This window comes from Pipistrellus kuhlii, unplaced genomic scaffold, assembly GCF_014108245.1.
Source record: "Pipistrellus kuhlii isolate mPipKuh1 unplaced genomic scaffold, mPipKuh1.p scaffold_m20_p_8, whole genome shotgun sequence".
Taxonomy (NCBI): Eukaryota; Metazoa; Chordata; class Mammalia; order Chiroptera; family Vespertilionidae; genus Pipistrellus; species Pipistrellus kuhlii.
This window is the reverse complement of record NW_023425584.1, coordinates 4,510,997-4,538,176: the sequence shown is the minus strand read 5'-3', so window position 1 is coordinate 4,538,176 and position 27,180 is coordinate 4,510,997. Positions and strand designations below refer to the sequence as shown.

The 27,180-nt window shown below is 62.2% G+C and overlaps 1 protein-coding gene across 2 annotated transcripts in view; it reads left to right on the top strand.

The window, feature by feature from the left end:
• Window positions 1–26,359, top strand: part of FGF18 (fibroblast growth factor 18) — a 33,039-nt gene extending 6,680 nt beyond the window's left edge. The window contains exons 3-5 of one of the 2 annotated variants that reach the window (XM_036423771.2): window positions 9,588–9,768; window positions 18,923–19,029; window positions 25,211–26,359. In XM_036423771.2, the coding sequence (XP_036279664.1) occupies window positions 9,588–9,768; window positions 18,923–19,029; window positions 25,211–25,477 (555 nt within the window). In that variant the 3' untranslated portion in view covers window positions 25,478–26,359. The remainder of the gene's footprint in view (window positions 1–9,587; window positions 9,769–18,922; window positions 19,030–25,210) is intronic. The other variant, XM_036423770.2, reaches the window with a different exon arrangement.
• The last annotated feature ends 821 nt before the right edge of the window (window positions 26,360–27,180 follow it).

The window sequence follows — 27,180 nt, the reverse complement described above, 5'->3', positions numbered from 1 at the left end:
CTCCGTGTACACCGTATTTTTTGCTGGGTGGGTGTCCCCACTTGAAAGGTCCATGGCTGAGGACTCCGGGACGGGCAGTGCCAGGGCCCTGCCAGCGTGGGCCTGGTGAGGGGAGAGCTTCTGGGCCTCAGAAAGTAACTGAGTAATTGAGGCCCACTGTCCGCACTTTGGGCCTGAGTGTGGCCATTTGTGATGGACCCTCCCTCGGCGAGTGAGTGGGCCCCTCTGGCTTTTGTTGAGCTAGCTGGGAGGGGCCGGGAGGCGTTCGGATACCATTTGCTGTGACGTCGAAATGGCATCGGGCCTCAGGTCCCTACGCAATGCTGCTGTGCCAAGGGTGGGGCCAAGGACAGATCTCCTGTGGGTCATAAAACAGGAAAACTCTCAGGGTCCCTGGGTGACCTCCCTCTCTGTGCCTCAGTTTACCATCCTGGGTGTTAGGGAGGTAAGTTAGGTGCCTGCAAGCATGGGCTTTAGGCAGGAGACATATGGATTTGAGTCGTGTCTGTGTTGCTGAGCAGACAAGCAGCAAATCTCTCAACCTTCAACCCTCTGCACCTTGGTTTTCCCATCTGTAAAACGGGTAACCCTCTCAAGGATTATTGCGAGGGCTAGGTGGGATGATGCAGAGGGAGTAGCTAGCACTCAGCTGACACTCAGTAAGGAACGGAGTAACGATGATGGCCCAGTCCAGCGGTCGGCAAACTCATTAGTCCACAGAGCCAAATAATCAACAGGAGAACGATTGCCATTTCTTTGGAGAGCGACATTTTTTAAACTTAAAAACTTCTTCTAATGCCACTTCTTCAACATAGACTCGCCCAGGCCGTGGTATTTTGTGAAAGAGCCACACTCAAGGGGCCAAAGAGCCGCCTGTGGCTCTCGAGCTGCGGTTTGCCGACCACGGGCCCAGTTGATTCTAAGTTAGGTTCGTAACAGGCTGCAGGTGCCGGAGAAAGCCAGCCGGACACACTCCTGTGTGAGCACCATCCGGCCTCTGGGCTGAGGCTCCGGACCTTGGTCTGCATTGAACCCTCCCTGCGCCGCTGGCAGGCTGTGTGGCTTGGGGCAAGGTCCTTGACCTCTCTGAGCTCCTTCCTGCCTCCTCATCCTGGGAAATGGGCAGCCCACTACCACTGTGGCCCCTGGTGGGAGGAGTCACTGAAGCTGGTCTTGGGCCAGCTGAGCAGTGGGCACTCGGAGATGGTGCTTCTCCCCATGGGCACTCAGCCAGTGCTCCTGGGACGCCCGCTGCCCGGCCGGCCCGCACTGGGTTTGGAGGGGCAGAACGAAGACACCCAAGGCTTCAGCGCTGTCCTCAGCATGCTCCCCTGGAAGGGGTGGCCGGCACTCCGGCAGCTTCACCCAGCACCGTCCCCCACCTCCGCCCTCCCACCGCCTCGCATCGGGACCCCTTGCTTGGCTCCTATGACCAGCCTGCTCTCTGGTGGGGCTCAGGGCTCTGGGCCCAGGCCCGCCCCTGCCTGCCTTCACACCTGCCGGCCCTCAGGAGCCCTGGGCTGCGCGGATCGCTGGAGCCGGTGTGGCCCTTCCCTCTCATGGGCATCGGAGAGAGCCCCCGTGGGTGTGGTCTCCAGGGGATGACGCGGCCTGGCGCCCGGCTCCCTGTAAGTGCTCAGTAAATGTGAGCTGGAGGCTCTGTGGGCGGGGGGACTGGTGTTTCTGAGGCCTGCTTGCCCGCCAGCCCCTGATTCCTGGAAGTCGGCGGCGGGCCTGGCTCAGGCCTGGCTGCAGGAGGAATGCGGTCCGTGCTGTCAGGGGGGGAGGGGGGCACCTGGGTTGAGCACCCCTCTGCGTCCCCCAGGGTGCCAGGCATGTGGCACACGGTGCTCAGGGTCTGCCCTGCCCGTGGAGACCTGAGAGTGGCCTGAGGGATCCGTGCAGGGGACAGGGTGCCGGTGTCCCTGATGAACGGCCCGGAAGCCGAGCGCCGGGGCTGGAGGACCTGGCTGGGGATGGCGCCCTGTTTGCATCTTGAAATAGGAACGAGTCAGGTGAGGTGAGCGTGTGTGTGCGTGTGTGTGTGTGTGTGTGTGTGTGTGTGTGCGCGCAGACCAGCCTTACAGGCAGCAGAACCTCTGTACTCAGAGCGGGGAGAGTCCTCGTGTGCTCAGGGACTCCCGGCCGGCTGGGGTATCTGGAGCGCCGAGCCCAGGAGTGGGGGTGATGTGGAAAGCCGTGGTGGGCACCGAGTGCTGGAATAAGGGCCTGCTTATCACCCTGTAGGCATGACTGCTCTCCTCGCCCAGGAGCTGTAAGGGAGAGGGAGTTGAAACGGGGCAGGCAGGGCGGGAGGGGTGAGGGGCCGAGGGTAGAAAAGGGAAAGAGAGCAGGGGCCTATGGTCTCTAGGAGTCCTGCCCCCTCCCCCAGGCCGGCCCTCGCGCTGGCCGCCAGCAGCACCCATATTGATGATCTGTACGGAGGAGGCTGATGTATGGGGAGTGGGAGCTCCGGCCAGCTGCCTTGGGTGGCAGCGCCCCCCACCCCCCTGCTGACAGCTCAGCCCAGCCGATCAATACATTGATAGCCCTGGGAGCTTAATGGCCAGGCTGGGGGTGGGGGAGAGCCCTGAGCAGCAGCGTGCCGGGCTGGGTTGGTGCGGGGAGTGTAACGGGAGAGGGGGGAGAAGCCTGGGGCTGAGCAGTGAGTGGGGGCGTCGAGCTGAGCCAGGCGCAGATTCAGGGGTGGGTCCGACCTTCCTCCTCTTCCTTCTGTCTGGGGGTGCCAGCCGGGGGGAATGAGGGAGCTCCAGAGCCAGGGATGGGCTCAGATCTTGGCCCTGTCACGCTCTGTATGGCTCGGGCGAGCCCCTAGGCCTGCCTGTCTCCCTTTGTCCCGGAACAGCAGTGATCAGACCTGCCCAGGTCATGCAAGGAGGAAGGAGACGGTGCCTGGAAAACGCTTAGCTCGGGCCTGGCACCAAGCACACGCCCACCGAGCGGGAGCCAGCGTCCGCCTCGCTCTCCCCGATGATCAGGACCCGCGGGGCCCGGGGCTGGCAGCGCGGCCGGCGCCCGCTCCGGCTGCTTGCTCTCGAGGAAGAGTGTGGGAGCTGCGCGTTGGGGGGGAGGGCGGGGCTGACTCTGTCCGGGGCCACTCCTGGAGTCTGGGGTGCAGGTCTCAGGTTCGAATCTAAGACTTTGGACAAGGCCTGGGCGCGGCTGGCACACGCGGCTGGCACGGGAGGGGGCCGGCGGTGGTGGAATGTGGCCGGAAGCCTGTGGGCTGCCCCTCCTGGCACCGGGAGACCCTCCCTCTCCCGGGCAGCCTGCCCGGGGACAGGGGCACGCTGGCTCGGATGGGGACCTGGGCGGGAGGGGCAGTCTGACCCCGTCCTGCTCTCCCGGGTGGGGAGCGAGCCCGAGGCCTCCAGCCAGTCCCTGCCCCGGGGGCGACGGCTTATGGCCAGAACCAACTGCTGTCCCGCTCAGGAGAAGGGTGGGTGAGGGGGAAGGGATGGAAGCTGGCAGGGGTGTGTGTGTGTGTGTGTGTGTGTGTGTGATGAGAGCTGGTTTCTAGAACAGACAAAGGGGAAGCTGGGTTTGGATCGAGATTTGCTTCTTCAGTTCTGGCTTTGGACGAGGCCTCAGTCGCCTCGTCTGTAAAACGGGGAGATAATCACACCAAGTCCCAGGGCTGCGCTGGGCAGCGACGGAGGCTCGTTAGCTTGGCTCTTCACAGAGGGCGTGGTCAGTCAGCGGGCTGTTCGGGAAACCACACTGAAGGAGGAAGAAGGCGGTGGCGATTGCTATGAGTGTGCCTTTTTTCTGAGATGAAATCTGTGCACAGCTCCTTGTCTGCGAGGGAGGGAACCCAGGCTGCAGCACTCAGAGCAGCGGGGGGGCCAGGATGCACTCGAGGTCAGTGCTGGCTGCGGGGTCGTTGAAGCGTGTTTGTGTTGTGTGTGTGGGACGGTGTGGCGTGTGTGTGTTCTGTATGTGGGACAGTGTGACGTGTGTGTGTGTTGTGTGTGCAGGATGGTGTGGTGTGTGTGTGCGTTGTGTGTGTGGGATGGTGTTGCGTGTGTGTGTTCTGTGTGTGGGACAGTGTGACGTGTGTGTGCGGGACGGTGTGGCATGTGTGTGTTGCCTGTGTGGGACGGTGTGACGTGTGCGCGGTGTGTGTGCGGGACGGTGTGGCATGTGTGTGTTGCCTGTGTGGGACAGTGTGACCTGTGTGTGCGTTGTGTGTGTGGGACGGTGTGACGTGTGCGCGGTGTGTGTGCGGGACGGTGTGGTGTGTGTGTGTTGCCTGTGTGGGACGGTGTGACGTGTGTGTGCGTTGTGTGTGTGGGACGGTGTGACGTGTGCGCGGTGTGTGTGCGGGACGGTGTGGCGTGTGTGTGTTCTGTGTGTGGGACAGTGTGACGTGTGTGTGCAGGATGGTGTGGCGTGTGTGTGTTGCCTGTGTGGGACGGTGTGACGTGTGTGTGCGTTGTGTGTGTGGGACGGTGGTGTGGGATGTGGCTGATGTCTGTGGCGGTGGGCCTGTGGCCGGGAAGAAACGGAGCCCCCGGCTGTGCCTTCAGAGCTGTGAGTGTGGGTGAGGCCGGATCTCTGGGAGCGGTGGCGGCTGCTGTCCTGGTGGGAGCGGTGGGGAAGGACTGGGTTGAGGTCTGGGAGCTGCACTGGGCGAGGGGCTCACCAGCCTCTTTTTATCCCATAGGGACCCCCCTCCCCCGCCAGGAGGCTCAGAGGGAGGCTCGGGAGGAGCGTGGGAGGTGGGAGCGGCTGGATGGCAGATTGTGCCCACCCGGGCACACACCTGCGGGTGTTCGGGCCGGGGGGCGGAGCTCGGAGCAGGGAAGCAGCGGCCTGTGTGCCTGTGCGGTGGGGGCTGGCGGCCAGGTGAGGCTGGGGGGAGTATAGCCCAGGCCCACTGGCACCCGGTCCCTGCGGAGCCTGGGGCAGGGCTGGGGGACAGCTGCTCTGGCGGCCCTGGGCAGGTCGGGGAGTCAGTAGTAAACGCCCTGAGGACTGTCCACCTGGAGGGAGTCCCGGCAGAGAGCAGCCTGAGGGTTCGAGAAGGCGGGGAGACGGCGCCGAGGCCCGGGGCCAGGGGCCTGCCCCCCGCCGGAGCAGAGGCCCGGGGCCAGGGGCCTGCCCCCCGCCGGAGCAGAGGCCCGGGGCCAGGGGACTGCCCCCCGCCGGAGCAGAGGCCCGGGGCCAGGGGACTGCCCCCCGCCGGAGCAGAGGCGGCGGGAGGTGTTCCTGAGTCGCTGCTTTGCGTGCGCCCCGCGGGCAGGCCTGTTGCTCAGCTGCCCGAGGTCCGGCCTGTGCAGGGGGCTCTCCCGTGCCACCTCCGTGGTGGCTGCGGGGACCAGGAGGTCCCAGGTCTGCAGGCTCCTGAGCAGAGTGCCTGCGTCACGGAAACTGGCCGCGGGCCGTGCTCAGCCCTGTGGCCCCTGCGTGGGCCCCCTGCTTGTCTGGGGGTGAGCGGGGGGGGGGGGCGGGTCTGCCCCAGGCTTCCCTGTCCCAGCCACAGCCGCTGAGCATATATTTGCGGGGTGCCTCCAGGGCGGAGCCAGTGGTCCGGCTGGGCACCGGGACAAGAAGCCATCGCAGTGCCATCCGGAGGCCCCAGCCGGGCCAGGGAGGGCGGGCGGAGCGGCTTTGGGTGGAGGCACCTGAGGGGGGTGTCAGGAGAGGGCAGGGTGCCCTGGGCAGAGGCCGCACCCCCCCCCCAAAGGCCTGGAGCCCCCCGAGCTCTCCCCCAGAAGCTCAGGGGCCTCCTGGAGGAGGACCGTTTCCGGATCAGAGGCCACCCCCCTGCCTCCTGAGGGATGGATGGGGCCACAGAGCGGGGCGTGAGTGGTGAAGCTGGGCAAGATGGCTGATCCCTCCCACATCCTGGGGAAGGGCCACCGGCTAGCGCGGGCTGACCCCGGGTCGCCGCCCTCGCCGTCCAGCGCGCGGGGGGAGAATCGGTAGTGGGAGGCCAGCTCCGGGCAGGGTGGCTCCCCTTGGGCCCGGAGGAGGAGATTGGTTTGACCTCTGGTCGATAAGGTCTCCGTGAGCAGGAGGAGGCTTGGAGGACAGGGAGGGAGGCCTGGGCTGGCCCCAGGGGGCGCGGATGGGGCCAGCGGCCTCGGGAAGGTGGAGGCCCTGGGTGGGAGGTCTTCAGGACACATGCCCACCGCGGGGCCTCCCTCCCTGAGCATCAGGGTGGGACATGATGGGGTCCTGGCTGGGAGTGGGGGCGGGGGGCGGGGAGCTGCCGAGGGGGTGGAGTGAAGGGTGTGCATGCTCCGTGGGCCAGCGGCCAGGCGCCACGTTGCCGGGCTGTGTGAGCCAGAGCAGTCGACCTCCCTTTCCCGAGCCTCAGTTTCTCCATCAGTTAAATGGGTACGTTAAGCATTCTCATGCCACAGGGGTGTCTAGACGACCCAAGGCAGCAGTGTGTTTGCGAATTGTATCTGAGCCTCCGAAGGGCTTGTCTTAGGGTCAGCAAGAGGCTGGAAGCTGGGCTTTGGAGCCACGAGGTCTGGGCTGCCATTGCCTGCTCTGTGACCTTGTCTGTTCAGCTTCGGAGCCTCAGTCTCCTCATCTGTGAAGTGGGTTAACCCTTCCAGTCTGAGGATGGAAGTGAAGGTTCAATGGTGTGGTCCAGCGGAAGTGCCTGGGGGGGTCCCTGTTTGGGTGGAGGAGGATGTGCAGGTCACCCGGGCTGGGTGTGGGGTGCAGCCAGGAGGGAAACACGGTCCCTGACCCTGGCCGCTCACAGCTGAGGGCTGAGACAGCTGCAGCGCGGGTCCCGAGAGCTGTGCCGTGAGCTGAGTGGGCGGAGGTCCTGTGTGCCTCGACGGAATAAACTGGAACTTTAAAATGGTCCGGCTTGCCTGTTAAGGATGAGTCAGGGCAGGCATGCAATCAGCAGGCCATACAGAAACCCGATCTAACGTTACATGGAACGACAGGACTCTCGATCTTTTCAGTGTTCATTCGTTCATTTCTCTTTTCATCCACTCAACCAATGCTTGCGTGTCTGCCGTGCTCTGCCTGCCGGGGGTAGGGCAGCGGGCGACAAAGAGAGCATTTCGGCTTCCCCGGCGCTGCCAGCCTGGTCAGGGAGGACGGACAAAAACCAGACAAAGAGATGTTATGGCAGGTTGATAAATGTCAGGAAGAAAAACAAAGCGCGGGGGAGAGACGGACAATGACAGAGTGGGGTCTGGCCTCGGACAAGCAGCCGGGACGTGACATTGATGCAGAGGCCCACAGGAAGCGGGGCGGCCGGGAGGTGAAGACCTGAGGAAGGCGTGGCAGCGGCGGAGGAGCCAGTGCAAAGGCCCTGGGGCAGGCTGCGCTCCGGGGGACATGCTCCGAGGGACGACTTGGCCGCCTGGGACCGGCGGGGAGGGGGTGATAGGAGATGAGAGCAGTCGGGGTGGTGACTTCATCTCAATGTGACAGGAAGCCCCGGAGAGGGTCCGGGGAGGATCAGTCACAGGAGGGAGGGTCACATGAGGGTTTGCTGGAGGGTAGACAACCCGGGGGCGAGGGTGGGAGCAGGAGCCGGGGAGGATGTGGGAGCGAGGTGTGCAGGGAGAGGCCGCGCTGCCGGAGGGAGACCGGAGGGGACGCGTCGGCGTAGCCAGAGGCAGCTTGGCGGAGGATGTGGTCAGTCCTGCGCTGACGTTCCAGGGATGCGGGGCGTTTTGATGGCCATGCAGAGCGAGGGCTTCTCCAGGAGAGGACGGGATGTGGGCAGATGCGTGGTGGTCTGGGCGGGCGGGAGGACCCTCAGGGCATCAGGCTCACTTAGCATCAGGCTCTGGGGAGAAGTGACGTGAGCTCTGGCCCGTTCTTTCCGGGAAGAGACTTGACAGGTCCCTCCTCCCCGCCAAGGACCCCAACCGCAGTCCCGTGCTCCCCACCCCTCCCCCATCCCCATCTCCTCACAGCCCCCTGGGCAGGGGCCCTGGAATCCGGGACCAAGCACACTGTGTGCCCAAGGTCAAAGAGGAAACCCGTTCCCCGTCTTGCTCGGATGGGAGGCTGTGGTGGGAAGACAGTGAGCTTTAGCTTCCAACGGACTGAGACCTCATTTTTTTTTTTAAATATATATTTTTTTATTAAATTATTATTTTTGTACATATACCAATGCCCCCCCTCCCGTACATACCCTCCCTCCCCAGAGTTTTGTGTCCATTGGTTGTACTTATATGCATGTATACAAGTCCTTCGGTTGATCTCTTATCTCCCTCAGATCTCCCCAACCTCCCCGCTGTAATTTGACAGTCTGCTTGTTGCTTTACTGTCTCTACATCTATCTTTTGGTTCTTCAGTTTATAATGTTCTTTATCATCCATAAATAAGTGAGGTCATGTGGTGTCTCTCTTTCATTGACTGGCTTGTTTCACTCAGCATGATGTTCTCCAATTCCATCCAGGTTGCTGCAAACGATGGGAATTTTTTCTTTTTTATGGCAGCATAGTATTCCATTGTGTAGATGTACCATAGTTTTTGGATCCAATCATCTGCTGACGGGCACCTAGGCTGTTTCCAAATCCTAGCTATTGTAAATTGTGCTGCTATGAACATAGGGGTGCATATATCCTTTCTGATTGATGTTTCTAGCTTCTTGGGATGTATTCCTAGGAGTGGGATCACTGGATCAAATGGGAGTTCCATTTTCAGTTTTTCGAGGAAACTCCACACTGTTCTCCACAGTGGTTGCACCAGTCTGCATTCCCACTTGCAGTGCACGAGGGTTCCTTTTTTCCTACAACCTCACCAACACTTGTCGTTTTTTGATTTGTTGATGTTGGCCATTCTGACAGGTGTGAGATGGTACCGCATTATTGTTTTGATTTGCATTTCTTGAATAATTAGTGACTTTGAGCATGTTTTCATGTGCCTCTTGGCCTTCTGTCTTCTTTTGAGAAGATTCTATTTAGATCCATTGCCCACTTTTTAATTGGGTCATTTATCTTCCTTTTATTAAGTTGTATAAGCTGTCTGTAGATGTTGGAGATTAAACCTTTATCAGTGATAACATTTGCAAATATGTTCTCCCATACAGAGGGCTTTCTTGTTTTGTTGATGGTTTCCTTTGCTGTAAAAAAGCTTTTTATTTTGATGTAGTCCCATTTGTTTATTTTTCTCTTTAGCTTCCATTGCCCTAGGGGAAGTATCAGTGAAGAAGTTTTTTTTGGCATTTGTCTGAGATTTTGCTGCCTGTGGATATGAGGTCTCATTTAAAAAAATATATATTTTATTGATTTTCTACAGAGAGGAAGAGAGCAGGATAGAGAGTTAGAAACATCAATGAGAGAGAATCGTTGATCAGCTGCCTCCTGCACACCCCCTACTGGGGATGTGCCCGCAACCAAGGTACATGCCCTTGATCGGAATCAAACTCGGGACCTTTCAGTCCCTAGGCTGACGCTCTATCCACTGAGCCAAACCGGTTTCGGCTGAGGCCTGATTCTTATCTCTGCCGCTTCCTGGCATGGCCACCTGGGAAATGGGGGTGGCAGGGGGGCGGCTGGGAGTGTGTGAGGCCCTGCATGCAGGGGACCCGGACGGCCGAGGGTCTCACCGCCACCCCTGTCCCCGCGCAGGTGCTGGCGGCCGAGGAGAACGTGGACTTCCGGATCCACGTGGAGAACCAGACGCGGGCTCGGGACGATGTGAGCCGTAAGCAGCTGCGGCTGTACCAGCTCTACAGCCGGACCAGCGGGAAGCACATCCAGGTCCTGGGCCGCAGGATCAGCGCCCGCGGCGAGGACGGCGACAAGTATGGTAGGTACCCACCCCTCCTGCCCGGCGGGCACCGCTTCCTCGGCTCAGGGACCTCAGGCTCAGGTCCCGCTCGGCCTGGCCTGGGCTGCGTAACCTTGCCCCTGGCTCGGAGCCTTGTGGGGCCCCAGTCCTCATCTGTGAAATGGGGACATGGTGGTGCCTCCTCGAGAGCCTGGTGGAGAGAGCTAATGGAGAGGCGAACAAAAAGGGCCTTGGCTGGTGAAGCCCAGCAGTGGCTGGTGATGGCCTAGATCGTGTGTGTGTGTGTGTGTGTGTGTGTGTGTGTGTGTGTACCTGGGAGACACGGGGACAGTGCCTCGGGCCACCGTCCTCTTAACTTGGCCTTGACCCTGGAATCCGTTGTTTGGGAACCATCACCTGCCTTTGCAGAGGGGTTGGGAGGAAAAGACACCCTTCTCTGGCTCCTTTCTCTGCCCAAGCCCCCAGCCCACAGACCCTCAGTGCGAGAAACGGACAGGACCCAACTTCCCAGAGCTTGGAGGGGGTTTGGGGATAGATGCTGAGCAGATACCCCACCGTGCCCCACCGTTCCTGCCTTCTCAGGCCAGGCAGTGGGGGCTGGGGCTGGGGCTGGGGTAGCTGAGGCTGGGGCTGGGGTTGGGGCTGGGACAGGGGCTGGGGCTGGGGCTAGGGCTGGGCTAGGGCTGGGCTGGGACTGGGGTTGTGGCTGGGGCTGGGGCCGTGGCCGGGGCCGAGTCTCGTGTGTGTGTGTGTGTGTGTGTGTGTGTGTGTGAGCTGAGGGCCTGCCAGCTCCGGCTTTTTTCTGGGATGATGCCCCGCCGGCCCCTGCCCATTGCAGTCAAGACGTGACAACAAGACAAATAATTCCTCGGACCTTTTATCTCGGACACCATTTATTTTCCCGCAGCCCCAGGGCAGGACTGACCTCGTGGTAAGGCCCTAGTGTGGCAGCTGCACCGCCACTGGGGGCTGGGCAGGCCGGGCGGGCAGGGCCGGCCACCCTGGCTGGGCTTCTCCAGGCCAGCTGCCTCCCCGCCTCTCCCTGCCCATCACTCTTCCCTGCCTCCCTGCCCGTCCTCCCGCTTCCCCTCCTTCCTGTCTCAGCCGGGCTGCTCCTCCCATCCAGGTGTCTCTCTTTCTGGGCCCTTCTCCTTCCCCCTCTTTGTGTCTGGTCCTCTCTGCCTGGCCCCTCCCCACCATCTCTGCCCTTTCTGCCTCCTTCCCTGGTCCCCACCTCTCCCCGGCCCTCGGCGGCCGTCGCTGCGGGGCCTCCGTCCCTCCGTGCCCCCCTCCTGGACGTCCGGCTGTGCCGCGCAGACCCAGGTGGCGCTTTTCCCTGGGAGCTGCTGTCCAGTTGCTGCCAGGGAAGGGGCAGCTGGCTGGCCCGGGCGGGAGGGAGGTGCCCCCCCGGGGAGTGCCCCAGCTCTGGCTGGCCCCTCCAGGCTGGGAGAGCACAGGGGGGACAGACTTGGGTCTGAACCATCTGTCCACGCCCTGAGACAGGAGGCAGGGCCTGGGAGGGAGAGGCGCCTGGGCCAATCGGGGGCCCTTCCCTCCAGAAGCGACTGGCCCTCACGTGTCCTCTGCCCCCGGGGGATCTCACCTGCTGTGTGACCCCAGGCAAGCCCTCTGCCTGCTCTGGGCCGCAGCTTCCCTTCTGGAGACTCCCCGGGCGGCCAGAGCAGCGACCTGCGTGGGAATCGCTGAGGGCCCTCACTCGGCGTGACGTTGGCTTTGTGGATGGAGGGGGAGGGACGGGCGGGCTCTGCTTCCCTCCCCTCCCAGGCCCAGGTGGTTCTGATCCTGCTCTTGGAGGCCTTGGGATCCAGCCCATGTGGACCTCTAGCTTTAACGATTCCCTCTTCAGGAATATGTGCTTCTCCCCGCCCCCACCCCCTCTCCCCAGCACCCAGGGCAGCGCGGGGCACGGAGGCGGCTCGGTTTAAACGGCGCATTAGAAACGCAGGTGTGGGGACTGGACCCCATCTGTGCGCCCCAGGAGAGGAAGTGAGACAATGGAGCCAACTGAGGCTTCCAATCCGGATAATCAATACAAATATCATCGAGAGGGTGATTTATGTGGCCGGCCCCACCTGTGGGGGAGGGGCAGCCAGCAGTCCCCGGCCAGGGGACCCCGATGGTCCAAGAACCGGCTCCTCCATCTCAGGGCTCGCTCTCTGCCCCTCCCGGTACGATGCAGGCTCACTGAGGGCAGGTTCCTGTCTGTTTGGTCCGCGGCTGTGTCCCCAGGCACAGGTGCCCAGAGAATGCCCAGACCAGTGCCCGGGCGGCTCCCGTGTGCGTCCGGGAGTGCTGAGGGCCAGGCTCCCCTAGGGCAGTGGTCGGCAAGCTCATTAGTTAGCGGAGCCAACAAGCCACAGTTCCACGTTTGAAATTTCTTTTGAGGGCCAAATTGCTTAAACTTAAACGTCTTCTAACGCCATTTCTTCAAAATAGGCCGTGGTATTTTGTGGAAGAGCCCCACTCAAGGGGCCAAAGAGCCGCATGTGGCTCTCCAGCCGCAGTTCGCTGCCCACGGCCCTAGGGCAAATGCTCAGCACACAGTAGGTCCTCCCAGCCAGCCTCACACAGAGCCCCCGATCGATCCTATCGATCTGTCCCCGCGTCCTTCCCGGGAGCCCACGTGGCCCACCAGCCTCTCCGGGTGGAGGAGAGCCGTGGGCCCTTTGAGAAAGCCGTCTCCCCTGCCCCGTCCCCGTCCCTTCCCCTCGGCCGGCCCCCTGTGGTGCGGAGAAGGGCGCTCTGGTTCCCAGGCCCGCACAGTGCCTTTGTGGCAAGGACGGCTCCTCTGCAGGACGGCACGGCCCCTGGAGCGCGGCCAGCAGCCCTGTCAGCATCGGGAGGGAGCGGCCAGCTGCTCCTGCCGGCCGCCCCGCCCCGGGCCCGGCCTCACCTGGCTCCTGGCTCCCCGGGTGCTCACCGGTCTTGGGGTTCGCGCTGAGGCTTGGCGGGTGGGGGTGGGAAGAAACCCACCCAGTCCGGCTCCCTCACGCCAGCTCCTGTTTTTCTGTGTCTCTCTCTGTACGTGTCCTTCTGCTTCCCCCTCCAAACCAAAGTGTTCACACCGAAGATTCCCGCTGGGAATTCCAGTCACCCGCCCAGTCCCTGTCCCTCCTCTGCTCCGGCCGTCACAAGCCTGCCGCCCCTCTGTCCCCCTCTGCCCGCCTCAGCCTCTGTCAGTCCAGGCCCGCTCTGGAGGGAGTACTCTGCCGGGGTTCAAATTTCGGCCCTGCTGTGTGGCTCTGGCAAGTAGCTGAACCGCTCAGTGCCTCAGTTTTTTCGTTTGTAAAATGGGCATAACGGTGCCCACCCCTTAGGGCGGTGAGGAGCGAGTGAGACCGTCCACAGTCAGACTGCAGGCCCAGTGCCCGGCGGAGGGTGAGTGCTTACATAAGTACTCGCTGCTATTTAACAAATTAAATAGCTGCTACTCCATCCACTGCGGAGCAATGAGGGGGTGTGGGGAGGGGGGTGCGGGGGCGGGGAGAGACAGCATGTGTTTGTAGAAAGGGCTTTCTTGCCAGTTCCTTTTTCTCCCACTCTCTCCCCTTTTCTGCTTTCCTCTGGGCGCGGCAGGCCTGGGAGCTCCTGGCCCCCAGCCACGGGCAGGTGCTGGCTCCGGCTCTTTGCGGAGCCTGGCTCTGAGTTTCCTCCCGGGGGCCTGGTCTCGGGGTCCCCTCTCCCGTGCTCACGCCCCTGACCAGATCTGGCCATTCCTGCCCCTCTCGCTGGGGTTTGAGCCTTGGGTGTGCTGAGGGCTCCCCGCCTTCCAGGATCAGCTTGAAGGTGACCCTCGGGGGACCCCCTCCTCCCTCCAGGGCATTTGGAGGGGGAGCTGGGAGGGAGGGGCCCTCACCTTGGGCTCCGTGGGCCTCTCTGCTCCTTGACCTCTGCCCGGAGGCAGTGAGGTCACGGCGAGTACCTCCGCCGCCCACCTTTGTGTCCACGCACTCCTTCCCCAGGGAGGGGGCTGGTGTCGGGGAGCAGGGAGGGCTGGGTAGACAGGCGGAGACCCAGACCTCTGGGTTAGCCAGCCTGGGTTTGGGTCCTGCCTGGGTTTGAACTCCGCCCCTGTGTGACCTTGGGACTCAGTTTGCGGACCTGTAAAATGGGGATGATGATAACAGTTCTGGCCTCCTGAGATGGCTGTGAGGATTCAGGGAGACAATGCAGGTCAGGTTGTTAGGACAGTGCCCAGCACTTCCCAAGCGCTATGTGAATGTAAGTTACCGGCCCTTCCTGGAGAAGCTGAACGGACCAGGGCCTGGCAGGTCACTCCGTCCTGGCCCAGAGAGAGACGGTGTTTCCCATTGTCACACAGCAAGTCAGAATATGCAGTGGTCACCCCGAGGCTGGGGGTGGGTGGGTGGGAGCTCAGAGACCAGGGAGTGGCCAGAGAGACCCCGCCGGTGGGGAGCGGAGGGGCCAAGGGCAGTGGCTGTAGAATCGGAGTGTGGGGTCGAGCCTCTATCTGCTCTGACCCGCTGGGAATCGCTGAGGGCCCTCACTCGGCGTGACGTTGGCTTTGTGGATCGGCAGGGAGGCGGGGGGGACAGGCGGGCTCTGCTTCCCTCCCCTCCCAGGCCCAGGTGGTTCTGATCCTGCTCTTGGAGGCCTTGGGATCCAGCCCATGTGGACCTCTAGCTTTAACGATTCCCTCTTCAGGAATATGTGCTTCTCCCCGCCCCAGGGGGGCACCTCCCTCCCGCCCGGGCCAGCCAGCTGCCCCTTCCCTGGCAGCAACTGGACAGCAGCTCCCAGGGAAAATCCCTTCACCTCCCTTTGGGCAAATCCCTTCACCTCCCTGAAGCTCATGGCCTCCTCCTCCTCCTCCTCCTCCTCCTCCTCCTCCTCCTCCTCCTCCTTCTTCTTCTTCTTTCTTTTAAAATATATTTTATTGATTTTTTACAGATAGGAAGGGAGAGGGACAGAGAGTCAGAAACATCGATGAGAGAGAAACATGAATCAGCTGCCTCCTGCACACCCTACCGGGGATGTGCCCGCAACCAAGGTACATGCCCTTGACCGGAATCGAACCTGGGACCTTTCAGTCCTCAGGCTGACGCTCTATCCACTGAGCCGAACCGGTTTCGGCCTGAATCTCATGCTCTTCCTGTTACCCAGACCTCCCTCACGAGGGAATGGGTGCACTCAGTACACCTGACGGGTTGGCCGTTTACCGGCAGCCGGGACAAGGGGAGGCCTGGCGATCGCAGTGGGTAATTGTCCGCGTGGCGCGCGCCTGCGGTGAAGAGGGAGACAGACAAGAGGAAGGCAGCAGATAAGACAACGGAGGAGCTCTGAGGACAGCGGAGTGGGGATGGTGGTGCCGGATGGGAGGCTAGTGAGACATTGGACGGAGTGGCCAGGGGGCTTTTCTGAGGAGGTGACACTGGAGATAAGTCCCAAGGAGAGGGCACAGCGAGGGCCGAGGTCCCAGGGCCCTCGTGTGCTGGACGTGTTCGTGAGGGGCAGCAAGGGGCCGGCTGGCTGGGGGCTGTGGGCAGGGGCAGGGGCTGGGGTGTCAGTGGGCACCAGGTCACGCACCCCTGTGGGTTCCAGTAAAGGGGCTGGGTGTTCAGTGGGTGGGAGAGTCCCCGGGAGCCTTTCAGCAGGGACCCCCCTGGCTGGGGTGGAGGGGGAGGTGGCGAGGGGCAGGAGTGGCCGAGGGAGGCGGCTGTTGAATTGTGAAGCCTGGAGGGGCAGCCGGGGGTGTGGAGGGTGGTGAGATAATGTCATCGCCTCCTCCCGCCTGGCCTGGTGCGGGCCTGGAACAGAACCGGGCCCTGAGGAGGGGTCTCGTCCAGCTGCATCTCGGGCCTTGGGGCTCGGGCTCGGGGCTTGGAGGGAGGGGTGTGGATGCTGAAGACCGGCAGGCTCTGGGGAAAACCTGCCTGGGTGGGTGGGGTCTTTCTCTCTCTCTCTCCCCCCCCCCCCCTCTTTCTGAGAACTGCTGCTGCTATTACTCCCCAAAGACTTTACATAATTCTGGCCCGGCTCCCTCCTCATTATGTCATGCGCCCAGCGGAGTCTCGGCCAGTCCGTGGCTTGCTGCGGTTGGGGGAGAACAGACTTCTGGCTCCTTTGGCCCGGCAGCCGGCACAGACCCTTCCCACACTGGGGTGGGGGCGGCCAGGCTTCTCGGGATGGGGGTGGGGGGTGGGGGCAGTCCAGCCCCAGTCCCAGGCCCTTCGGATGCTCCTGCAAAGGCTAGGGCTGTTGGGGGTTGGGGGTTGGGGATTGGGGGGCTGTGGCTGGTGTGTGTGTGTGGAGGGAAGGGCTGTGCTGGGAGCTAGGCTCCCTGAGCTGGGGTCCTCCCCTGGAGCTCAGGCCCCGCAGACGGAGGCAGGCAGACCTGGAGCCAGCCCTCCCTGCTGGGTTACGTCTGCTCTGCCCAGCTCCCTCCACTGCACATGCGGACAGAAGTCCTCAGGCTGGTGGGGCAGCAGCGGGAGCTGTCTGTCTCCCCCGGGGGAGCCGCTCAGGATTGTCTGCGCCCCAGCCCTGTGGCCCCAATCTCTGCCTCTGTCCCAGAGCCACCCCCCACCCCCCCACTAAGAGAGCCAGGGTAGGGTGGAGCCCCACCTTGCACAGGGAAGGAAACGGAGGCCCGCAGGGAGGGGTGGCAGTCACGCAGCCCCGGAGTGCAAGCAGGAAAGGGAATCGGACCCCAGAAGTCCCAGCCGGAGGCCTTGTCTGATGTGTGGGGTGCCGGCGACCCCCCCTCTCTCCCCCCTCCTCCCCACCGAGGGTGCAGAGGAAGTTCAGGTCGGACGGAGGCAGGCTGTGGTCCACCTGACTTTTCTTTTCTTTTAAAAAAAACCATATATTTTATTGATTTTTACAGAGAGGAAGGGAGAGGGATAGAGATTTTAGAAACATGGATGAGAGAGAAACATGGATCAGCTGCCTCCTGCACGTTCCCTCCTGGGGATGTGCCGGCAAGCAAGGTACATGCCCTTGACCGGAATCGAACCCGGGACCTTTCAGTCCGCAGGCCGACGCTCTATCCACTGAGCCAAACCGGCTTCAGCCACCCTGACTTTTCACAATGCGTGTATATCTTCTTTTGGGAAAACACTTCTGTGCCCCCCGCCCGCCCCGGGTCCCCCTGAGGACAGGCGCCAGGCCCTTTGCAGCATCATTCTGTGTCGTCCTCCTAGTAGCTATTAAGGGTCAGAGGTGATTCCTCCCATTTTACAGGTGTGGAAACTGAGGCCCAGAGTCATACACCTGGGCCAGGGGTTTAGACTCGGGCCTGTGCTCTCCAGAGCGCTCACCCTCCCTGACGCACACGCTGCCTCCTTGGGTCGCAGACCCTCCTGGCCCCACAGCCCGTCCGCAGTGGGCTGAGCCGGGAGGGAGGCAGAGAGCGCGCCCAGGGCTGCTGGCACGTTTGGGGCTGGGTCCCAGGGACCGAGCTCCCCGGGAGAGGTACGGGCGTTGGAATTGGGGGGCAGCGAGGGCCTGTGACCCCTACCTCTGTGCCGGCGAGTGCTGTTGACTCGGTGTTTACTAGGGATGGGGGAGGGTGGAGAGAAGAATGTGCCCCCCCTTGTTTCTAGGATTACTAAATTCTTGTTAGATCTTTAAATTTTATGTAAATTCTTCTTTTTTTTTCTTCCTGTGGAAAGGTGGGGTATTTTATTTTAATTAGTAGTGGTGTCAAAGGAGGGCTAGATTAATTATTGGAAATCCTGCTTTCCAGATGGTTTTCATTTTCTCAGCAGGGCACCAGGGTATATATTTTTTAATTTTTTTTAAATTAAAATCATACCTCGTGTATTTTAGGGCCACCGAGGTCCACTCTTTGTGGCTCCAAGGATGCCGTATGGAGGGCTATGATTTTCGTTATGGAGAAGCAAGTCCCCTGTCACTGAAATTAAAATTTTGTGGCTGAGGGAGGGGCAGGTGCCAGGAAGCACAGGGTCAGAGATGGGAGGGTGAGAATGGGAGGGTCACAGGCAGAGAAGGCAAGGAGGGGGCGGCCGGCCGGCCAGGGATTCGGACTGGAGAGGAGAGAGCACTCAGAGAGAGTGCGTGGCCTACCCACGTCACACGAGACCCCACGAGGGCCAGGGGGGGTCTGGACATAGCAGGCCTCACAGGGGCAGGGAGCCTTCAGGGCTTTGGAGGGTCAGTTCTGGAGACCCCCCACCCTGAGGAGCATGGGTGGTTTAGGGTGCAGTCTCCTACCCAGGCCCGGGGGCCACTGGTCCTGATTGGGACGTCCGGGCTCCTGGGAGTCAGGTGCTGGCCTTGACCGAGGAAAGGGGAGTTCTGCAGAGGGCTTCCCTCCCCGGGCCTCCCCCCACCTCAGTGGCAAAGGCACGGGGACAGAAGGGGACCCCGACATGTTTTCCGGATGTCTTCCCTGGAGGAAGGAGCCTCTGACATCCCCCAGGGGAGGATGTGTGCATGCGTGTGCAGGGCATGTTCAGGGCATGTGCACGCGTGTACAATGCGTGCAGGAGCGTGTGTGTGCCGTGAGAACTCACGTGCATTTGTCTGTGCCCTTATCCCAGAGCCTGCTGCCTCTGACGTGCGGGGTCGTTTGTACAGCTCTCTGCCCTGCTCTGGGGAATGGGGCTGAGGGGCTGGGGAGCTGCGTGGTGAGGGGAGAAGACACCCTGGTATTCGGCCGCCGGAGCAGAACGCCCCACTGGCTGGAGCCATCTGGGCCCCAAGTGGAGTCAGAGAGGTGGGGAGGGGTGGGGGGTTGGGGAGCAGGTGGGGACCAGCTCCCTCTCTCTGCCTGGAGGATGCTCTAGGGCAGTGTTTCCCAAACTTTTGCCATATGTGTGCCCCTTCTATAATCTTCGTGATGCTGAGTACCTCTCGCACTCATGAGAACGTAGAATTAGGCGCAGCTAAGCACAGTGCAGTGCATACCCCCACCAAACTCCGGTGCAACGCGGACCCCCCCCCCCCCACCGTCCCCCTCAAACTCTTCCCATGCCCCTGAGGGTATGAGTACCACACTTTGGGAAACCCTGCTCTAGGGTGTCCTTGCAGAGGCCTCTCCCAGGCCTGGGTTCAGGGGTGTGTGTGGGGGACCAGGACAGGGTCAGGGGTCCTGCCGCCGAGTCTTCAGGCCACGCGTGTGCCCGGGTAAAAAAGCGTCTCTCTCTTCTGCTTCTGCCTCCCGAAGCCCAGCTCCTAGTGGAGACAGACACCTTCGGCAGTCAAGTCCGGATCAAGGGCAAGGAGACGGAGTTCTACCTGTGCATGAACCGGAAGGGCAAGCTGGTGGGCAAGGTGAGTGGCGGCCGGCCGGGAACTCCGGGCAGGGGGGCGGGTCCTCCCCGGCAGCGCTGGGGCCGGAACAGGGGAGGGAAGCAGCCCGGGGAGGATGGGGGAGACTCCACGGCCACCCCTCCTGGCCCCTCCTCTCTGCACCCCTCACACAGGGTCCACGGCCGTGGCTTCGGAGAGAACCAGGGCCCTGATGGCTCCGGGGGATGGGGAGCTCTGGCTGGCTCAGAGGGGTGCGTCCCCCCTGGAGGGGGCTCTGGGCCCCCCGCCGCCCTCGGTACCTGCCGTCTGGGGCAGGGCCGGGCTGAGCGATGGTTAACAGTCGCCAGGCTCCGGAACCCAGCCGCCGCATCAGCGCTGGGCTCACGGTTCTAGCGTTTCAGGCAGATTTTATTACGTTGGAACGGGCGAGGGAGCTGCATGTAACAAATTAGGGCCGGGGTGGGGGTGCGGCGGGCGGGCCCGCGTGCCAGGCCGCTGAGCCTCCGCCGAGGAGGCAGGTCTCGGTGGCCGGCGCCGCGCACGCTCTCGCTGCCTGTGGGTGCCGCGGGGGCTGGGGCTGGGGCTGGGGCTGGCAGGACCTCAGTGTGGGGTCACGCCTGCGTCCCCTGCTTTCTGGGCCCTCCTTACCCCGGTGCCCAGCTTGGGTAACAGGGGGGAGGGAGGAGGGTCGTCTCCTGCAGGTGGAGTGGGGTGCGGTGGATCGTGGACCCAGATGCCAGGGAGGATGGGGTTCCCTGCTCGTGGGCAGGGCCCCGGCTGATGACTTACATTCATTGCACCCAGCTGGGGGTCACCCACGTCTTGTCTAAGCCACACGTTTATTTACTTATTTGAAAAACCTTTATTGTTGAAAGTATCACACGTGTCTTCCCCTCCCCTCCATGGACTCCTTCTGGCCCACCCCTGCCCTAAGCCATGTGTTTTGACTTCATTTCCCGAGTCTCCCAACTCATCCCTCTTGCTGTCACCGTACCCAAGCGGCCGGGCCAGGCCTGGTGCTTGTTGTTAACAGTGGCCGTGCCAGCAGCGCCGTTAACTGAGCACCTGCTTTCTGCCAGGCACCGAGCAAGTGCCCCCGAAGGGTCCCGCCACCCCCCGCCCCGCAGGTGCCACACGGGCCCCTCGCTAGAGCTGGGCGGGATGCGGAGCCCTGTAGGGAGTCCAAGGTTCCAGCCGGGCGGCCCGCACCAGCGACAGCTCCTCCAGGGCAGACAGAGTGGCAGGAATTGGCTCAGGACACCCAGTGGCTTCAGTCAGTGACTCACTGTCCACGTGTCCGGGGTCCGGGGCCGGGGAGGCGGCGGCTGTCCACGCCAGGTGCTTTGTCCTCCGCCCGCCCCACGGCCGCCTCCAGGCCCGACCTGCTCGCAGGCAGGCGGAGGCTCTCCTTCTTCTTTCCCTCCTGGAAGGAGGGGTGCGGGCGGCCTGCTGTGCCCAGTGCCCGCGCCCCCTCCCTCCTCCCCTCCCTCCCGGCTGCGCGGTTCCCGGCATCTTGACCCCAGGAGGGCCCTCGTGGGGTCAAAAGAGCAGCCCCGTCCCCTCGGGCCGTCCCGCCGCCCTCGCCCGCTGGCCGCTGAGTCACCGCTTCCACGGGAGCTGCTCCGGTTTCCCACCCCCTCTCCCTCTCCCGCCATTAATACCGGGGGCGGTTCAGCTGGAGGCGAGGCGAGCCCAGCCGGCCCAGGAGGCCTGTCCCTCTCTGGGGCCCCCCCATCATCCCCTTCCAGGCTTCTGTCTTCTGGGTTGGCCTGGGGGTCTCCAAGGGCGCCCCCAAACCCACCTGTCCCCACTTTGCCGGGGGCAGGTCCCCTGATGGCCTCGGCTCAGACAGGCGCCTCTCACTCCCTCTGGCTCCTCCAGAGGAGCCCTGGGCCCGGGCTGTGCTGCTGTCAGGCCCCCCCTCCAGCCAGGCCTCAGGCCTGCACCCCCCCTTTCCTAGCCCACCCCTGGCCCGGCCTCAGACCTCACGGGTCATCGCCCAGCTCTCCCCGGGTCCCCGCTCAGGCTGCAGCGCCAGGCCTGTCCCCACGGCCCCCTCAGCTTTCTGAAGCACCAGGGGTCAATGTCCCCTGCCCCCCAGCCCAGCCCAGTTCAGGACCTGTCCCCTGTCCTCACCGCCGGCTGGAGAGCAGCCGTGCTCCCTGGGAGGCTCCCAGGCCTCAGGCACACGCTGCGGACAGGGCTCTGCCAGCCTGCACCCCTGCGGGCTCGGTACACGCAGTCCCCTCTCCTGGGGCTGCTTTTCCCTCTGCCCTCTGCCCTCTTCCCTCTGCCCTGCCCTCTGCCCTGGGTCCTCGCTCATCCGCAGCAGCCTCTAGCTTCGCTGACCCCTCAGTCACCCGAATGGGAGCCCACAGGCCCTCCCCCCTGCACCCCCCCAGCCCTCTGTTGCTTATCTGCCCGCCTGGGGGTGACCCCAGGCCTACCTCTGCCGTGGGCCCGTTCGGGATCCTCCCCTCTGGGATCCATTCTGCAAGGGCACCAGAGACATGGAAATGTGGTCACTGCTTTCTGAGGATTCTCTCTTGCCCTGAAGCCAGACTCACCCACGTCTGGCCAGGGAGTCCATGCACCCGGGCCTCGCTGAGCCTCAGTGCCCGCACCTGCGGAGTGGGAAGGACGATGCCGGCACGGAGAGGCGCTGACTTATTACATGTCAGTTCCCTTCCACCCAGTCACCCCTTCCCCCGCGGGCGCCCTTGGCCGCTGCCTGGGCTCGGCTCCTTGGCGGTGGCTCCGTAGGACAGCGTTCACGGAGGGTCAGCCGGGCACATCACTGAGCCCCTCACACAGGCCTTGGCTGCAGCTGCTCTCTCTGCTGCCTCGCACCAGACATGTGCCCGAGCCCCTGCCTGCCCAGGCGGTCCCCGCCCCCCCCCCCCTCCCTCTGCACCCCACATCCATCTGGCCCAGGAGTCTGCTTCCTTTCATTCCACAAATAGTTGTTGAGCATGGTGTGTTATGTGCTAGGCTTTCCCCCATCTCTGGAGACAGAGGAGGAAAAAAGGTGAGTTTTTTCCTCGTCTGTCCCCTCCCGTGTGCTCACTCTTTGGAGGTAGCTTAGGGCCCCAGCCTGGGGGAGGAGGGGGTGGGAGGAGGGTCCCTGCCCACCAGCACATCCCCGTGAAGATTGCTTTGGTTGTGGCTGAAACCCAACTCACACCACCTTCAGCGAAAAGAGGAAAGTTCTGCCCGTGTAACTGAGAATATCCAGAGGGTTGTTCTGGTTCCACATAAGCCCGGATCTGGGGGCCAGATGATGTCATCAGGATCCAGTCTTCCCATCAGATGGGAGGCACAGGACTCTGGTTTGGGTGGCAGGAGGCTGGAGGTGGCAGGGGGGCGGAGAGGGAGATGATCAAGTTCCAGATCCCCGAGGCTCTGGCATGAGTCCTGCCGCTGTGCCTTGTCCGAGCCAGCGCTGCCCGGCTGAACCCAGCCACCAGGGTCTCTGACCCTCGGCAGGCAGCAGCGGGGTCACAGAGGTCACCGGGAGCAGGGGCCAGGCCAGCCCAGGTGTGGCCCCGTGGGCGTCTTACCGTCCGTGTCTGAGTTCCCCGTGGGGAACAGGTGACCGCCACAGGCTCCATGGCTGCTCCCAGGGGCTCCCACATTCGGGGGTGTTGAGAATTTTAGCCCAAAGCCCAGCTCCCCAACCCTCTCAGCAAACCCAGGCGTGCGTGAGGGCCTGTGCCAGGCGCTGTGCCAGGCCCTGCACACCCTAGAGCTTGCTTTGTGCTGCTGGGACTGTGCGGGGAGGTGTTTTGATGGCAGTGCCCAGGCTGCCATTTATAAGTGCCATGACCTGGGAGAAGCCCTTTTGGCTCTTTGACCTGTTTCCTCCTGCCACATAGAGTCTGACTCGGTGGGTTAAGGGGATTCAATGGAATAATGGGTGGGGAGCTATCTGGCCTGTGGCTGAGCGGATGAGGAGGGAGAGGTGGGCCAGGCACAGCGCCCCGCACCTCTGCCGGCTCCATCCCCTCCCGGCACATGCCCAGGAGGGGCCTCTCCGAGCTCATGGCGATCTGGGGGACGTTAGTAAGGGGTCCAGGAGGCATCGCTCCCACCATCTCTACCCCAGCAGAACTCCATCCATCCAGCCACGGGAGCTCTGGGCGGCCCTGTCTGGGGTTAAGGTCTGTGCTGAGCCATGAGGATAGCCGAGCAGCAGCCCCGCCCTCCTGATGCTCTGGGGCTGATGGGCAGGCAGACAGGGAATTGCTCTGTTGTGGGTGGGGGGTGGGAGGAGAAATGGGTGCCAAGGCGGGTCTAGACGATGGGAGCATGTGCATCCCATACAGCTTGGTGCTTGAACGGAATCTCAAAGCAAGAGGCAGAAACACCCAGGGAGGAAGGTGGCAGTCAGGGAAGGCTCCCCGGAGGAGGCGGCCGCTGAACTGAGCTGTGAGGAACTCAAGCCCTTTTCCAGGCAGGCTTTCTAGGGTGGGGAAGCAGCGTGGCGTGGCTTTTGTTCATGTGCTCCGACTGTTCCATCGAGACCGGCCAAGGGACCTGGGCTCAGGTTGGATAGGCGGCTTCCAGAATTATTCACGGGGGACTCCGAGCCCAGAGACCACTCCCATCTTCCCCCCCCCTTCACCCCCTCGCACACATGCTCGGGCTCCCCGCCCTGCTCAGCCCACCCTCCGGTCTCCGGGGTCCTGCGTGTGTCTCCCCGCCCCTGCCTGCCTGCTCGCCGCCTCCTCCTCCTCGAAAGATCTCACCCTCCGGAGAATGTTTTCTTGCCCTGCCTGTCCCTTTCTGCAAAGTTCAGCACTTTGTGGCGCCCAGGCGTGCCCTCCGCTCAAAGGTGAACGTTCCTGGAAGCCCGGCCTGTTTTCCACTTCAAACAAAAGGCTGGAACTCGCACCTCCGTCTCCGCGCTCGGCCAGACCGCTGGGCTTCCAACTTGGCCCGGTGTCCGTCCGTAACGAGGAGTGGGCCCGGCCTGAGCTTGGAGATGTTCGCTGGAAACTCCGGCTGCTAATTCGGGCCTTCCAGCTCCGTGCGTTTCCCACTCTCCCCCGGCAGCGCCTCGGCCGTCCGGGGTGGAGCCTCGGAGCCTGCCGCCCACCCCTTCTGTCCAGACGGGGCCCGAGGAGGGCAGCCAGGCCGTCAGACCGCCATGGCCTGCAGCCATAAGCTAGCAGGGCCCTACGGTGTGCCGGGCTCCCAGAAGCACGCGCCCTGTCTGTCCGTGACACGGGGGCCCTGTGTGCTGAGGCCAGGAAGCCGAGGGGCAGCGTGGAGTGAACCGGCCTCAGGCCGCACCAGGGAGCCTGCGGGCTGCCTGGGCTCCTGAGTCCGACTCTCGTGCTGCCCGCCCCGCATGGCCTCCCGCTCGGGAGCCACGAGTCTCGGAAGCAAGGGCCCAGGCTCCGGAGTCTGGCCCCGCCAAAGCTCTGGTTCTGGGCGGCTCTTTCCACCCACGGTGGACCCGCAGCACAGTCCACGTTAGATGTGACTGGTCTTCCACGGGGACAGTGGCGTGGAGGGGCCGTCGAGGCACTGACTTCATGTCAGGTTTCCTGCCGGGACTCCTCCCTCCTTCCGGCAGGCGCCGGGACGCGGTCTCAGCCGGTTCGGAGGGGTACCCCCCGGCCCACACAGCCGGGGTCACCGAGCGTCAGGCACAGCCTGGTCCGGGAGCCCCCCGGCGGCGGCCGGGGCGTGGCTTCCCTCGTTCCCTTCCTCCGGACGTGGCTGCCTCCGTGCTGGCTTTGCTGTCCGACGGCATTTCCCCTCGTGGCGGCCAAATGGCTGCCTTCGCTTGTCCCCCGAGTTGACGCCAGCTTGTGTGTTTGGCCGTTGCTCACACAGGGGTCTGGAGGAACACTGCCTGCACGGCTGGCTATGCCACACGGCCAGCCCTGCCCCCGTCCCGGGAAACCATGGTTTGGTGGGCTACGTCAGGGTTTCTCGTTCTCACAGCGTGGGGGCGGGGGCCCCTGGCTGCGGGGCAGAGAGCAGGGGAGGGAGGGAGGGATGGCTGGATTTCTGGGTGACCACGGGAGTCTGTTGCATAATTGTAACAAGGGCCAATGCCACACGGGCACTTCACAGACCCAGGGAGCCAAGTGGCTGAGGCCAAACGCTTGGCTTGAGGCCTCCCCTCTCCTGCGCTGCCCCACGCACCCGCCCTGCCGTTCTCACCTGCCCCTCCTCTCTCCCCCTGCAGCCCGACGGCACCAGCAAGGAGTGCGTGTTCATCGAGAAGGTCCTGGAGAACAACTACACGGCCCTGATGTCGGCCAAGTACTCGGGCTGGTACGTGGGCTTCACCAAGAAGGGGCGGCCGCGGAAGGGCCCCAAGACCCGGGAGAACCAGCAGGACGTGCACTTCATGAAGCGCTACCCCAAGGGGCAGGCGGAGCTGCAGAAGCCCTTCAAGTACACCACAGTGACCAAGCGGTCCCGGCGGATCCGCCCCACGCACCCCGGCTAGGCGGCCGCCCCCCGGCCGCGCCCACGGCCGCGAGGACTGCGTCAGAGGAATATTTTTACACGACACAGAAGGAAGAAGCTCTATTTTTGTACATTGTGTTTCCAAGAAGACAAAAACTGAACCCAAACTCTTGGGGTTGCGGGGGGAGGGGGAAGGAAGGGGGGACGAGACGGACTTCACGGTTGACTTGAAACCCCCGATGACAGAGACTCACGCAAAAGGGACTGATTTTGTCAACGCACAGGTGCTTGTGTCTCTCTCTCTCGGAATAGACAACTCTCAACGCGTCCCCGGAGGAGGAGGACTTGAACGAGGAAAACGACACTCGGAGAAACCAAAGTCCTTTTTCCCAAAGGTTCTGAAAGCAAAAGAAAAAGAAGAAAAAAAGAAAAAAAACAAAAAAAAAAAGAAAAGAAAAAAGAAAAAAAAAACAAAAACAAGTAGTAAACCGTTCCCACCCCCCCACCCCCCCAAGGAACACCCCCTTCTTTTCCACTCTCCTGTCCTCGCCCCAAACTCCAACAAAAATCGCTCTCTGGTTTGCAGTCATTTATTTATTGTCCGCTGCAAGCTGTCCCGAGACACCGCGCAGGGAAGGCGTGCCCCCTCGGAATTCTCGGCGCCTCGACCTCCGACGACAGACGGCCCCGTCCAATCACGGTGACCCTGCCTCGCTCGCAGCCTGCAGGATGCTGCTATCGACCTTCCGTGACTCACGTGACCTAGCACACCAATGATAAGGGAATATTTTAAAACCAGCTATATTATATATATTATATATATATATAAGCTATTTATTTCACCTCTCTGTATATTGCAGTTTCATGAACCAAGTATTAACTGCCTCAACCATTAAAAACAATCGACAAATTATTTAAAAAATCCACGAGGCATTGAGTGGTGGCCGGGTGGGTGGGGTGGGGGGAGGGTCAGGGCAGCCCTATGGTGTTTCATTCTTCTTGGTCTGTGGTCTTTGCACTGAGAGCTGGGGCCTTGCTCATTCATTCATTCATTCATTCAATCCATTCACTCCCTCTCTCACTCATTGATTCATCCAATACCTGCTGTGTTCCCGGCACGGAGGATGCAGCCTTAAACATAGCAGGTGGCCATCCTAGCCTCCAGGGAGATTACCTTCTAAGGAGCCCTTAGTTTGATGATTGACTCAGCTGTACGGTCGCACACATAGACTCTCACACCATTTCCTCAGCGTCTCCTACGTGCCAAGGCTCTATTCGAGGCACTGGGGTTGATCAAAGAACGCAAGAAAAATAGCTCCCCCCTCCTTGTTATATTCATTGATCTATGGCAGCGGTCGGCAAACCGCGGCTCGCGAGCCACATGCGGCTCTTTGGCCCCTTGAGTGTGGCTCTTCCACAAAATACCACGGCCCGGGTGAGTCTATGTTGAAGAAGTGGCGTTAGGAGAAGTTTGAGTTTAAAAAATGTGGCTCTCCAAAGAAATGTCCATCGTTGTCCTGTAGATATTTGGCTCTGCTGGCTCATGACTTTGCCGACCACTGCCTTAGGGTGTCAGGGGCGCAGTCTCATCGTGACCTCAGGCCAGCCCGTGAGGAAGGGCCTATCGTTATCCCTGTTTCAGAGATGGCACTGAACTCAGAAATGTTAGGTCACTTCCCCAAGTTCGCAGAATAAGAAAGTGATGGGGCCGGTATCCCGGTCCCAGACTCTTCAGGACGCTAG